This window comes from Podarcis bocagei (assembly GCF_964188305.1).
Source record: "Podarcis bocagei genome assembly, chromosome: 3".
Classification (NCBI taxonomy): domain Eukaryota; kingdom Metazoa; phylum Chordata; class Lepidosauria; order Squamata; family Lacertidae; genus Podarcis; species Podarcis bocagei.
This window is the reverse complement of record NC_138127.1, coordinates 8,675,462-8,688,872: the sequence shown is the minus strand read 5'-3', so window position 1 is coordinate 8,688,872 and position 13,411 is coordinate 8,675,462. Positions and strand designations below refer to the sequence as shown.

At 42.4% G+C, this 13,411-nt stretch overlaps 1 protein-coding gene and 1 long non-coding RNA gene across 2 annotated transcripts in view; one reads left to right on the top strand and one right to left on the bottom strand.

Moving 5' to 3' along the window:
- Window positions 1-1,344: 1,344 nt before the first annotated feature.
- Window positions 1,345-13,411, bottom strand: part of CSMD1 (CUB and Sushi multiple domains 1) — a 998,673-nt gene continuing 986,606 nt past the window's right edge. The window contains exons 69-70 of the mRNA XM_081189289.1: window positions 13,064-13,196; window positions 1,345-4,790 (exon numbers count right to left, since the gene is read on the bottom strand). Of these exons, the coding sequence (XP_081045415.1) occupies window positions 4,631-4,790; window positions 13,064-13,196 (293 nt within the window). The 3' untranslated portion in view covers window positions 1,345-4,630. The remainder of the gene's footprint in view (window positions 4,791-13,063; window positions 13,197-13,411) is intronic.
- LOC308584479 lies at window positions 4,501-13,362 on the top strand. Its single transcript, XR_014006814.1, has 4 exons — window positions 4,501-4,594; window positions 6,054-6,153; window positions 7,937-7,975; window positions 13,010-13,362. It is a non-coding gene; the product is annotated as an uncharacterized lncRNA (long non-coding RNA).

The window sequence follows — 13,411 nt, the reverse complement described above, 5'->3', positions numbered from 1 at the left end:
GACATTTCCAAGAAGTGCAGGAATTGTAAATAAGAGAAGTAAGGACAGTGAAAATATTCCACAGATTTTGTGCCCAAAGATACAAGGAGGCAAAGAACACTTCATAGAAATAGACGTATTTCTTCAGACATATAAAGGCACATCACTTTGAGTAGGAAACTCTGATGTCAGTATGGCCCTACATTTACACAAGTACCTTCTTTTAAACTTGGTTAGTAGAAATTCTTCAATTTCAAGTGAATAAAATAAGACTATAAGAACAGTACAGTGCTACACAGTAATCTGGAAATCTAAAATTAAATATTTAATTAGAACTTTGAATTTGCTTTCAAGATAGGTGGCATTGCACAGGCTATATTACAGTCTTTTATATTTCTTTTGCCAAAAAAATTACTGTATATTTTAAACAGGCCACTTTAATATTAATACAAGTGTAATAGGTTCAGAACTGAAAATTCAGCTAAAGATGGTGCATTTTACAGTATTGGGAAAAAATTACAGGATTTTTTTTTCTCCTTTTGTATTGTAAAAACATTTTTTTAACAATTTACCTACATTAATCAAAAAGTACAGCATATTTAATAATTTTACAAATTTTTCATAAAAAATATATCTCTGTACAAAAAAGTTCTTTTGCACCTACTTCATGTCACAGCAGCATGTCGTGAAATGGCAAAATGGAGTACTGGGAATGAAAATTAGATTGATTTGATCATAATGCCAGCTTTCCCCCCTCCCCCCTTCTTTAATAACAGCTTTTTTTTGTTTTGTTTACAAAATATATTACAGAAGAAAAAAATTATTGCAGCTAGCCTGGAGAAAGGCAAGATGGGTGATACAAGCAGCAGATTTAAACAGCTTTGAAGCACATAACCTGTTTTTGATTGTTCTTTCTTTGAGTATGTTTACCTTTGCTTTATCATAATCATTCTGGTCCTTTCTGGGGAAAGAGTCAACAGTAAACACATCACAGAGATTTCATACTGCCTTTGGCATGACCGTACTACGACAGACCTCAATTTTACTATTCAAGTCACTCTGCAAATCAGGATCTACTCAAGTGAATGGACTTTGGGGTGGCACTTTGAAGAGCTGGGCTGTTGGGGTGGTGCACCTGATGCATGTCTGGGCAAGCATGGAGCCTGAAAAGGAGTGTTAGAAATGGAAGATTTAACCTGGTCAGTGTGCAATCCAACGCAACTGTAACAAAACCAAAGGGAACAGAAAACCTTCAAGAGATAGGCACAGAGGTGACAAAGGGGGTAACACACACACACACACACACACACACACACACAGACACACACAGACACACACACAGAGCCATGGACCTATTTTATTAGGTAGGGCTGTATCTCTAGATATGCTGTGTGGGTACGAACCAATGTTCTGTTCTGTAGTTTCACTGAAATGAGTGACACTGCAGACGAGAAGTTCAGTAACAACTGAAGATTGGAGCACATCAGAGAGAAATGGTTGTTTTGCCTCCATTAAGTTAAAAAAAAAAAGTTGATGGTTTATTACTCTAACGTGAACAGCCTTATTTCTTGTTTAATTATACTTTCCTAGAATAAATCAAGTTAGGATTTTTAGATTCTAAAGAATGAAAAGTTGAAAACCGTGCTCTAATGAATTATTAGAATTCATTAGAGTCTAATGAATTCTTCTGGCTCATCCATGGAGCTCCTTTGTCTGAAACGCTCCCCCAGTTCATTGCAGTGAATGGAGCCAACCCATGCGCAGACTTGTTTTCTCATGTGCAGCCCAGTCCATTGAAATGAACCAGCTCCCCACCCTGCAATATACAAGAGATCCATGATCCATGTGTGCAGATAAGTGCACTAGGATCTCCCAACCCAAGACATAGGGTGGTAACACTATTTTACAAAACTTTCCTTCTTCTTACTCTTCATCCAGACAGGGTAAGAATTGGGGGTGGGAGGAGAACCCAAACCCATTCTCCCTTCATATTTTGTATTCTCTCCCGCCCCGCCCCCATGACTTTGGTTACATCTGCCACCACTAATATTGAAATAAAGTGACTTCAGAGGCAGCAATTCAGTGTTTCCCTTTCTCCACTATACAACAGTGCAATCTACACTGGAAGCAATGCTTCTTTATGAAAGGGGGGCTATTTTGTTCTGATCACTGTTGTCCTTCCAGAGAATGCCCAAATCTGTCAGATATCATATAAAATTGTAAATGCACGTGGGATAATAAAAAAGTAATCTGCCTCTAAAGCAAAGCACAAATGTCCAGACAGTGCCAAGGTTTCTAATACTAAACATTTTTTTCTTTAAAAAAAGATGAAGAAGCTAAACTTATTGGCATTGCTGGTATCTTCCATCAAAAATCATGTAGGTTTTCCAACTTTGATCAAAGATTGCCTTGCAAACTTTTTCTTGCTATTTAACATAAACTGATATATATTCTTTTCTGCTAATGCTTATTTTTGGTGATTGGTTTAGTTTGGTGTCGGGGTTCATAATGGACTGGATCCAAAGAGCTACTTGAGTTGCCCAAGGGCTTGAATGTGCCCAGTGGAATTCCTGCCTCCCCCCACTTTGAACAAGGAATAAAAATTGCCCCTGCCGTATGACAACCTGCTTTTGAAAGCCTCGTCAAAAGTGGTTTGACATATGACTTTCTTGGGGTAATGTTTGGGAAGCACAACTCCAAAGATCCTTTCGGTGTGTGGAACCAGTAGTGCAGGTTTTTGGAACCTGGCCTGTGTACTTGATGTGAAGGTGTCAGAATATTAATATAAATCATTCTGTTTGTTTTTAAATGTCAGCTGGCAAATCATTGGCGATGTACAATGGTGTTTGTCCCTCTGTCGGAAACCAATAGAAATACAGTATAAAACTGAATATAATTTTTGAAAAGTAACATAGTTGGTTTGATTAAATTAGTGTGGGTGCGGCCAACATTTTTGGAAAGTTCTGACATAAAGGAAGGTCAAAGTATGTACTGGTGCCACTATAGCTCCCTTGTTTCTGGTTTTCACCCTAGCCTACTGAGCTGAGGAGTAGGCAGCAACAGAGGTCTAATCATGCCACAGCTATCCCCGTAGTTTTCTTACCCTTCTCTCTGTGCCACCCATGAGTTCGTACTATAGGTAAAAGACTTGGGTGAATCAACAACCTGTCAGTTAATTTTGCCATGTCCCCATTTTTGTTTTGAGAAGCTAGCGGCAACCCTTGCTACAGTAACTTTGAGGAGTTTTCCCATGTACATCTCAAACTTGCTCTGTCAAGCTGTGTGATTACAAAAGCATCAAGCAGTATTGGTTAAAAATGTAGCCAACAAAGACATTCACACATTCACACACATACAGACACCCCATTGGAAAGCGTAGTGGTTGCAGTGGCGGCTTGCATGTTGGATGTGGCTCGAGTTTTACATACTCTCTTGCAATGCATTTGTAAGTTCTATGTAACATTAGAAAAGAATGTAGTTCCACGTGGAAAAAAAAGATGGCAAACAAATGCAAAAGGGAAGACTGTATTGTGAGCACGGGCCCACAGGCTTTATGAACTATCTAAAATAAATTACTATTCACATTTTGTACATGGCAAGCAGCAGTAGCTGCCTGACTCCCCTGCTGTTACAGAGTATGATGCTGAGAAAAAAAGAATGAAGTGAGAGAGAAAACTGAAACAAGGCTGGGGATGAAGATTTGTAAACATGGGCTTCCCACCCCACCACCCCCAAATCTGGCTGGGTTGTACTGGAGTTTACATGGAAAATAAACCAAAATATAGTCTCTTCATAGTCACAAGTCACTCTGCCAGGAATAGGAATAGGAATAGTCATTGTATAACATACGTGCTGGGTAAAATTATTATGGAATGCGTCACAGGACAAAAAAACAAAAAAAAAAGAGAGTAAATGCTTATATACAATGGATAGTGTGTATAAACCCTGTATATTTTGTTTTTGTTTTTAACCAGTATCATACTCAGTCATTCATACCACACTAGTGCAAAAAATTGTGCATTAACATTTTGCAATACAACAGCTGACTGGGAAGTTTGTAGACTGCCTTATGTATGAATATCTGAGATATACTGTAGGGTTGTTCTAACAGTTGACAAGATTTCAATGGTAAAGCATTTTGTAGATGTGTGCAGCCCCCGAGGAAGGTTGTCTTGTCTTCTCCTTCAAGAAAACTTCTTTTTGTTGTTGTTGTTTAAATCTCCTCCTGAATGTTCTTATTTCTGGGGATAATTTATGGTGCTATTTTTTTGTCACAGTTCCCAACGGAGTGATCCGAGTGCCCAGAAGATTGCATTGAAAGGCGTCCAGCCACTTACAAATGTGAAAGTCTGAGGCATTTAAATATGACAGATGGATATGACTTGGCAGTCTTCCTTCAAAGTGTGCCTTGATTTGGAGCAAATGCAGCCAGGTATTTCAAATCCACCTTTGAGATGAAGAAATTATCTTGGTCTTGATTCCCCAGAAGACTTGACGTTTCACCAGAAAGCCTTGCTGCGTCTATGCCGGTAGATGTTAAAAGATTACAGCAGCGAAGCCTAGAGAAGGGAAACTGGTATATGGCACCAAAGGAATTACTGCTTGTCCATCAGAGGTATGGCTATGAATCAGTCAAACTGGGCACTGAAGGCTATACCACTGTACAAACTGTGTTCAGAGTTGTGTCAAACCGCACAGCTTTTGCCTCTGTGGGCTTTAAGTTTGTATCATACATAGGATTTTCAAATGACGCTTGTCCATTGCTGTTTTCATGTCCAGCATAACCATTGTACTGCACTTTTGGTCTTGTTCTGGAGAGGGGAGGGAAGAGGAGGATAAAAAATCAGAGCCTCAGCCATTGTAAATAACATGGTACAACTAAAGCAATTTATAAAGATCCTGACGTCTAAACGCTATTAAGCTCCCAGAAGTGCCTGCTGCTTAAAATGGTTGGCAGCTTGCCTCACTTGTAAGCCCAGAGAACAAAGAGTTGTCAATTACCAAAGCATCAAAAAAAGGAAAAGCTTTAGACCTGTTTCACATGTATCCAAATTGCATGAGAGCGGCTTCCCACATCACTAGGCTCTGTTTTAGGCCGGTTCTATGGGTCTGTTTTCACCTGAAAACAGTTACTCTTTCTCCCACTAAGGAAATAACAGCTTAGGACCTGGTACTTGTGTACCTGAAGGGCATGAGGTTGTTTAAAACACTGCAGTAGCCGTGAGTAGGGCTGGAGAAGAAATATGTCCATATTTTAAAGCAAACCCCCTAATCTGCCTTTGCCAGATTAAATGTAAACTGAAACACTACTTACAGGACAAGGCATCAGACTTCCCATACCCCAACCCATATAAATAAGAGACCAATCGGACTAGGTTTTGGGTAAAAACAGGCCACAACTTTATTGAATACAGATGAAAGAGGTTTGGCTTGGGCATTGGGCGATCTAAATACTTCTGGCCTGCCTGGAAGTTGTCAATCCAGGCGGGAGTTCTTAAGAAGTACATCAAATGAGGCTTGCTAGAGCCAAAGGCAAATGGCAAAAGCCTCATGCAGCAAAGAGCAAAACGGAGCTCCCACAGCAACACAGCAAACTCTGGTCCTGATCCCACAAAGAAGCAGGGAAACCCGGCACAGGAACAAACAGGCTGTGCCCCAGGTATGGGCTGCTTCAATGGGCAGGGAGCGGATCCGAGGGAAGCCCATTGTTGATTCCATTGGCTCTGCCCCTGGCTCTGCCCACGTCTAGCCTGCATCCCCATTCGCCAATGCAGGGTGCCTATCAAGAAGGGCAATGCCGTTTGAATTCCACCATTGGGGCCCCTGTGAAGCCTCTTCTGTCCAGCAACGCCGACACACCAAGAGAGATGAGCAGACTAGTCAAATCACCTTACACACTTCAAATTATGCAAGACAGTTTTGGCTGCATAATCTGTTTAGATTGTATTTTTTTTTCATCTGTTCGGCTGAATTTCTTAAGATATTGCTTTAATATCTTAATATTTAGATATTAACTGTTTTGATACTTTTATCTAATTGTAGTTTTATTGTTTCTATCTTTTTATTATCTGCAGTTGCTATACTCTTTACTGGACAGTGGCATAGGAGTAATCTGAAGATGGAATGGAAGACCAGGGGATTGCTTCCTTCGTACAGACTCGCCAGTGCCATAAGGTAGCACTATAGGGAACCAACTACCATGTCTCACCCACCCACCCCACCCCCGGTGTGTGTAAGAGAGAGAAGGGGGGAGGGGGAGAGGAAGAGACAGGGACCAAAGAGAAACAAGATGAAGCATGTACAGTAGATCCTTGGGTTACGGTACTTTCAAGTAATGTAAACTTTGGGTTGCGAAAGCAGCAAACCTGGAATTATTTTTCTGGGTTTCGCCGCTCGCACATGCGCAGAAGCGCTCTGCGCGCATGTGCTCTATCGGGCCGTGTGCGTGCGCAGAAGCAACGCCTCTGGATACAGATTTTTCAGGGTGCGCACGGACCCCCAGAATGAATTAAATTTGTATCCAGAGGGTCCACTGTAATTTGGCATTCTCCATTATTACAAAGGTGCAATAGGTAGTTTTTTCTCTTGGAAAGCGTTGTCACCAACTTCACAATTTATGTATCTTGTTTCTTGTGAAGAAAACATGCAAAAACCATGGCAGGGAAAAGATGAAAGCTCATTATCACTTAATTCATAACATTTCCTACTAATAGTACAGGAGGAAAAAAATCTATTCCTTTCACTGCAGTCGGCTATTCAGTCTGCTAAACTGTAGGGCAAAAATACCTTCATTTCTCTGCTAGATTTAATCATTAATCCCAACTTTAAGTGAAATAAACACTTCAAGCAATGTAGTAGTAGATGCTGCCAAAAGTGGAATGGAACAGATGGGAATTGCTTCCTGGTAGGTTCTGAATGTTTTTTCCCGAGATCTTAAAAGCCTGCTAAATGGCAAGAAATGCCTTCAAATCATTTCCCCTTTTGGTCATTTTAAAAAATTGGTTTCAATAGCCACAAATAGCTGCAATGTTTCTGAATTTTAGCAGCAGGGTTTACTGTCATTCCTTTCATTAATATAATGAAAATAATTTCAAAGTTTCTTGAGACTGTAGTGGGCTGACTGGGGGAAATGGGTTGCAATCCTGTGGTCAGAACTGCAATCAAATAGTTCTAGAGTGGCCATGGGGGCAGATGAAGACATGGGGCTCTGCACAAGCAGAGGATTCCCTGTTTATTTGAGCAAAGGCCCAGGGCCAGGATTCAGACTGGCAGGAGTGACTGCTCCATTCATGCTTTGCTTTTCAGTTTCCCCATTCCAGGAGCAGCTCCTCACAATTCTCCCAAAGCCCCTTCCCATCAGGTGGCACCTGACAAGGTGTAAGGGCCTGAAACTGGAAGGTTTGCCTCTGCCCCCTAGTAGTTCTAGAACTCTTGGGTAGTTCTAGAATTCTTGGGTAGTTCTAGAACTCTTGGGTAGTTCTAGAATTCTTGGGTAGTTCTAGAACTCTTGGGTAGTTCTAGAACTCATCCCATTAGGGCCACAAACTATACATTTCCTTTTAGAGGGGATTAGGAAAGCCCTCCTTGTATGAAGCTGTGTGTACATAGCATTTTACCACAGTCTCATGCTTCAGTAACAGCTCCAAATGGCTTCTGTGATCATTCTATAAAACTTTAGTAAGAACATGTTTTAATCTGTTATACAGTGGTACCTTGGGTTAAGAACTTAATTCATTCTGGAGGTCCATTCTTAACCTGAAACTGTTCTTAAACTGAGGTACCACTTTAGCTAATGGGGCCTCCCGCTGCCGCCGGAGCATGATTTCTTTTCTCATCTTGAAGAAAAGTTCTTAACCCGAGGTACTATTTCTGGGTTAGCCCAGTCTGTAACCTGAAGCGTCTGTAACCCAAGGTACCACTGTATTCATAGGTGTATTTTTTAAAAAAATCATTTCAGATACCCAGATATGTACTGAAAAAACTTGATCATGAAGAGGTATGTAAAGTTTTTTGTTTTTTTTTAAATGCCCTACTGTAGTTGGGCAAAATTGAAAAATATTGTTTTGAATTCCTATTAATGCTATGTATTAATTTACAAGCTTTCAGTAAGTGTATACACACATTGTGCCGAACCCAGAAGTGACCGAAAAGGTCACAGAAAGGGACAGAATTCACAGGCTTTTTCAAAATAAAAAAATTCCTTCCAGTAGCACCTTAAAGACCAACTAAGTTAGTTCTTGGTTGGTCTTTAAGGTGCTACTGGAAGGAATTTTTTTATTTTGACTATGGCAGACCAACACGGCTACCTATCTGTAACTGGAACCATGGAAGGCTTTTTCAGTAATGTTTCATATATACGCAATTTCACTGATGCACGTGGTGTCTCAGAACGTAACCCCCATGTAAATGGGGGGTGGGGTTTGCCCATATTAGACAGTACTATGAATAATAGACAAATGTAAGCAAAATGGAAACATTTTATTTTTAGAGGTGAGCCAAAACAAACTAGTAGCTGTTTAATGCTCTGTATCAGACAACACACAACAACAATAGAGAAATATTTGATTTCAAAACTATTTGCTTTTGTTCAATTACTCAAATTTCAACAAAACGTATGCTGAGCTGAAAGGAAGGGATTAAAACAGTGGTGATATATAAGACTCTTCTATCCTAAATTTAGTGTTAATTTTTTATGAATATAATTATATAATTAAATAGAACCTAAAATATAATCCCTCAAAAAACTCATTTTATTTGAAGTTAGACGATTGAACTGAATTAATATAGATATTCCATCAAAGTAAATGCTATGACAAAAATAAGAGAATTTTTAAAACCTTTTTTTTTAAAAAAATAAAATAAAATAGAAACAGCCCCTCTGAGATAAATGGAACTTACTCCCCCCAGGTAAGCCTATAGAACACTATATATCCTAGCTGTGTTTGTGTTGTCCTATAGGGTTGTTTACCAAGGGAAGGAGTCAACGATTTCATTCTGTCAGAGAAAGCCCTGCATAAGGACTTTCATGAGTGCAATGGGTCCTTTTTTGGGGGGGTGAAGAAAGCCCCTGGAACAGCACCCAGGGGTGGGGGGAGAGAAGGGATGTTACAATAGCACGATGTTGACTTTCTCTCTGTCTGGCCATTTGACTAAGAAGGGGTGCTGTCGTTTATATCCAGTGTTTTTTCCAGACTGAAAAGTGCTGGAACGCCTCCCTCAAAAGATCCACTCCAGAACCCAAAGAAGATATATTTGGGGAAGGGGGTCTCCTCATGAGCCAGAGGAAGCCTACCTCTGTCACCCTGCCCTCCCCACCCATGCGTGCAAAGGCGGTGGTGGTGGTGGCAGCAGCCCAACAGGGGGGCTGCAGAGACAGCTTCCTCGTGTGACAACCCAATGCCACCAGCTGCAGCTCCACTCCTGGGTCAAGCCTGACGGAGGGGGCATTCCCGTGAGCCAGCTGAGAGGCCCCGTTGTGTCCCTGGCTCATGAGGAGACCATCTCTAGAGGATGTTCCCTTCGGAGAGGGTCTCCTCGTGAGCTGGAGGTCCAGTGGACCTTTGCTGAGTCTGGTTAGGTCTCTCTCCTCATTTCCAAGGCCCAGCTGAGACGCCATTCTGGTGAATTCCAGCTGAAAAGAAGTGTTGCGTGTATAAATTTGCACACCCGATACTTAAGGCCTCAGAGGTTGTAGAGAATGCAGGTGTCGCTAGCAGAAACTAAACGTGCATGGTTTTTCTAAGCTAAAAAGCCTTGGCCTCTGAGCTGGGACCATAGCTTGAAGTGTAGTAAAGTGCTGTAGCAGTCAGCCCTGGTTCCTGGATGAGGATGGTCAGGTTAGCATCCTAAACATGCAGCAGCACCCTTTGCATTCAAGCTTCCCTCCAAGGACAGGGGCACCTGGCTCAAAACTACTACACATAGTTGTAATTTTGTAAGACATAAAAATGATTCTTCTGCTGAAGGTTATTTTGTCTCTTAACAGGGTTGTAGTTTAGGACATTCAGGACCCGTTACTTCTAGTACTTTTTAAGAGTGTTGCATGTATGCATATTTAAAACTAATCTATCTTCTCGGACATAAATTGTTTTACCGTATTTTTCGCCCTATAGGACGCACTTTTCCCCCTCCAAAAATGTAGGGGAAATGTGTGTGCGTCCTATGGGGCAAATGCAGGCTTTCGCTGAAGCCTGGAGAGCGAGAGGGGTCAGTGCGCACCGACCCCTCTCGCTCTCCAGGCTTCAGGAAGCTATCCGCAAGTCTTGCAAGCCCGGCAGGATGTCCCGCAGGCTCGCAAGGCTTGCGGGCAGCATCCTGCAGCCCCAAAGCGGGGGGACAGCGGGGAGGCGCAGCGCCACCAACCCGCTATTCCCCGACCTGATCTGGAGGCTGGCGGGGGGAGAAGCAAGCTTGCTTCTCCCCGCCCCCACCAGCCACACAAACTAGGGGGACAATGGGGCAAGCTGTCCCTGAAGGCAGAAGAGGGAGACTGAGCACTCCGTCTCCCTCTTCTAGCTTGGGGATGGCTGCCAAACCTGGGGGGGAAATAAAAAAATTTCCCTTGATTTCCCCCCCAAAAAACTAGGTTCGTCCTATGAGCCGGTGCATCCTATAGGGCGAAAAATACGGTATATACCCAATTCTCATGTTAGACCAACTCTAGCAGCACTCCCATAAGCTCACTCAGCATGTACCAGTAGGGTCTGTTTATCTGAATTCTAACATTCATAAGGCACTGGGAAGGGGTCAGCACATGTAAGGCACAATGCAGAAACCCTTTCAAGTCTCATAAATTTAAATGGAAAAATTAAGCATGTGCGTCAATATCTCCCTTGAAAGTGTTGACTTTTGGCTGTCTCATGTCCACTGTTTAATAAACCTTAGGCTACAATCCTATGGCTTGGAGTAAGGTAAACTCAAAATGTATTATTTCTGAGTAGAAGATTGCACTGTTAACGTGCTACATATATTTTGTATGATACAATGGAGGCCAGGTGATGTCAGCTTTTCAACAGTGATCTGGCGATATACCAGAATGTTGAAACAAGAGGGAGGAACAAGATGCATTTACCCCAGCTTAAATTGCCACCACTCCTACTGGGAGAGCTGAGATGGTTTCACCCTGGCACCTCATGGGGAAAGAGGCAGTCTGGTGCATGGAGGGAACAAGGTACTGAGGTGAGGCTCCCTCCTGGGGTGACCAGGATGAAACACACAGCTCTCCCTCCCAGGCAAAGGTAGCCAGGCAGTGGTAGCTGCCTTTGCCTTCACACGGGTGGGTTGTCTCTTTCTTCTGGGAGAAAGAGGTAACCTGCCTGTGCCAAGATGGCGGCAGTGGGTGAGGTGCTGCCTCTTTCTCATAGAAAGCTACTCCACCTGCCCCACATGAGCCAAAAAGGAGCGGGGGGGGGGGGCTTGATCAGCTTTTTGGCTCCCTGGGGGCTGCCTCTTTCTCTGTCCCTTTACCCTGCTGTGCCGGTGCCTGCCTCATTCTCTACTGCCTTGGCACGGGGTGCGTGTGGGTCAGGTGAGCTACCTCTTTCTCCACTGAGGGGCGTGTGGCTGCCTGCTTCTTAATGGAGAAGTCTAACAGAGCCCCCACCTCATCTGTGCCTCACACAACCTGGTGGTGGGATAGGGGCTCCATTACACTTCTCTGCTGAGGGGCAGGCAGCCGCATACCCCTCAATGCAGACGTTTAAATGAGCCAAGGGAGGAACAAGCTACATCCTTCAGTTGTATGAGGGCCAGAGCACAATGGTGGTTTCACCTGGTGAAGAATATTGCAAGTGAAACGGCCACTGCTCCTGAGTCCCTCTGCCACTGCAGCTTATTTCTCCTTCAGCGTGCTGGGTGTAGAGGCCGTTTCACTTGCAATATACCCCGGGTTAAACCACCATTGTGCTCTGGGCCCTTACTGGTCCTGGGCGATGTTTCAATACCCATTGCTCAGGCCTAGGCAGGGTTGGTGAACCTGTGGCTGGGCAATGTTGCAATTAATTGTCTGAAACTGGTACAATGGTCAAACCGCAATACCAGTTTCAGACTTTTTCAGCCAGCAAATACATTGTGCCTCCCTGGCCGATGTCAGCGCAGTGCACCTCATCTAGTCACTCTGTCTGCAGCCAGGAAGTTGCAGTGTATTGCCAGCTAACATTGCAGTGATCAGCAGAGAGGTGGGCAGCTTAAGGAAGCCCGCTTCTCAGGTGATCAAGCCCTCCGGCATCCCCACCTGCCCCCTCAGCAGAGCAAGCACCCTTACCACTCTGCCTCCTGTGAGCAGGAGTGGTATGGAGTAGGGCTGGGCAATTTTAAACATTGTGATATATCAGTAGACTTGGGCAAATCTGTCCATTTTGGTTTCTCTCTGTTTCTAATTTTTCCAATCATAAGTGCAGCTCTCCACATCATTTTGCATTTTTTTTTTAAATCCTCATGAAAATCTACATTTGCATGTAAATTTCCCCTCATATATGCATTTTTCAATGCACATATATTTTTCATATTATTATCTATTGAATATATATACTGCCCTACACCCCGGAGGTCTCAGGGCGGTTCACAGAATAATATATTATTTTCACTAATATATGGATTTTTATCCACACTTAGCCAAATATATGCAGTTTGTACCCATTACTTGGCTTGAGAACTGCATACATACTCAGAAAAGCATGGCTGTGTTTGCGTATTGTTTCAAAAATGCAAAATAGGTAGGCTACTCCAGATGCTGTTGGACTCCAACTCGCCCAACCTGAACAATGGTAAGAGATTATTGGATGTGTAGTCTAACAACCAGAGGGCCATAGTTGAGCCATTTCTGATGTAGGGGTAACCTTAATGTTTTTCGTTTCATTTTTCCATGAAAGAAAAGTCTTAAACACACGCCCATGTGTTTGTTTGTATCTGCAACCAATTTTCATTAGAAGCTACCAAAATGTTACTTGCTATTTGGGCTATCAAATTGTACCTTGTAAAAATTGAGCAGTTAATCTTTGTTAAAGCTTTCTCTTCTCTCTATTCTCAACAGGCAGAAGTTTGTGCACTTAATTAAATATGTCACAAGAGATTAGATCCAGCATACCTGTGTTTGTAGAGGTAAAATGCAAACCCTGATAATATTAGAGCAAAGAACGGTACCAGGATTGCAGCTGCAACAGAACTGCTGTTTGTACCATAGAAGTGATTGGGATGATCTGTGCCTGCACTTAAAGGACCTGAAAAGAAAATGAAGGGAAGGGAAAGAAAATAATCTTTTTAAGGGATGTAAGTATAAGCATATAAATCTAGCAGAAGTATGGCTGGCAAAACAAGCGCATTTTTAAAAAGTACTTGTATGAATGCAATGTATTTTCTAAATTCAATAAACATGTATAAAATGTCTAGATCTATAAATAAGTGCTGAGCTATATAATCCTATATGAATGCACGC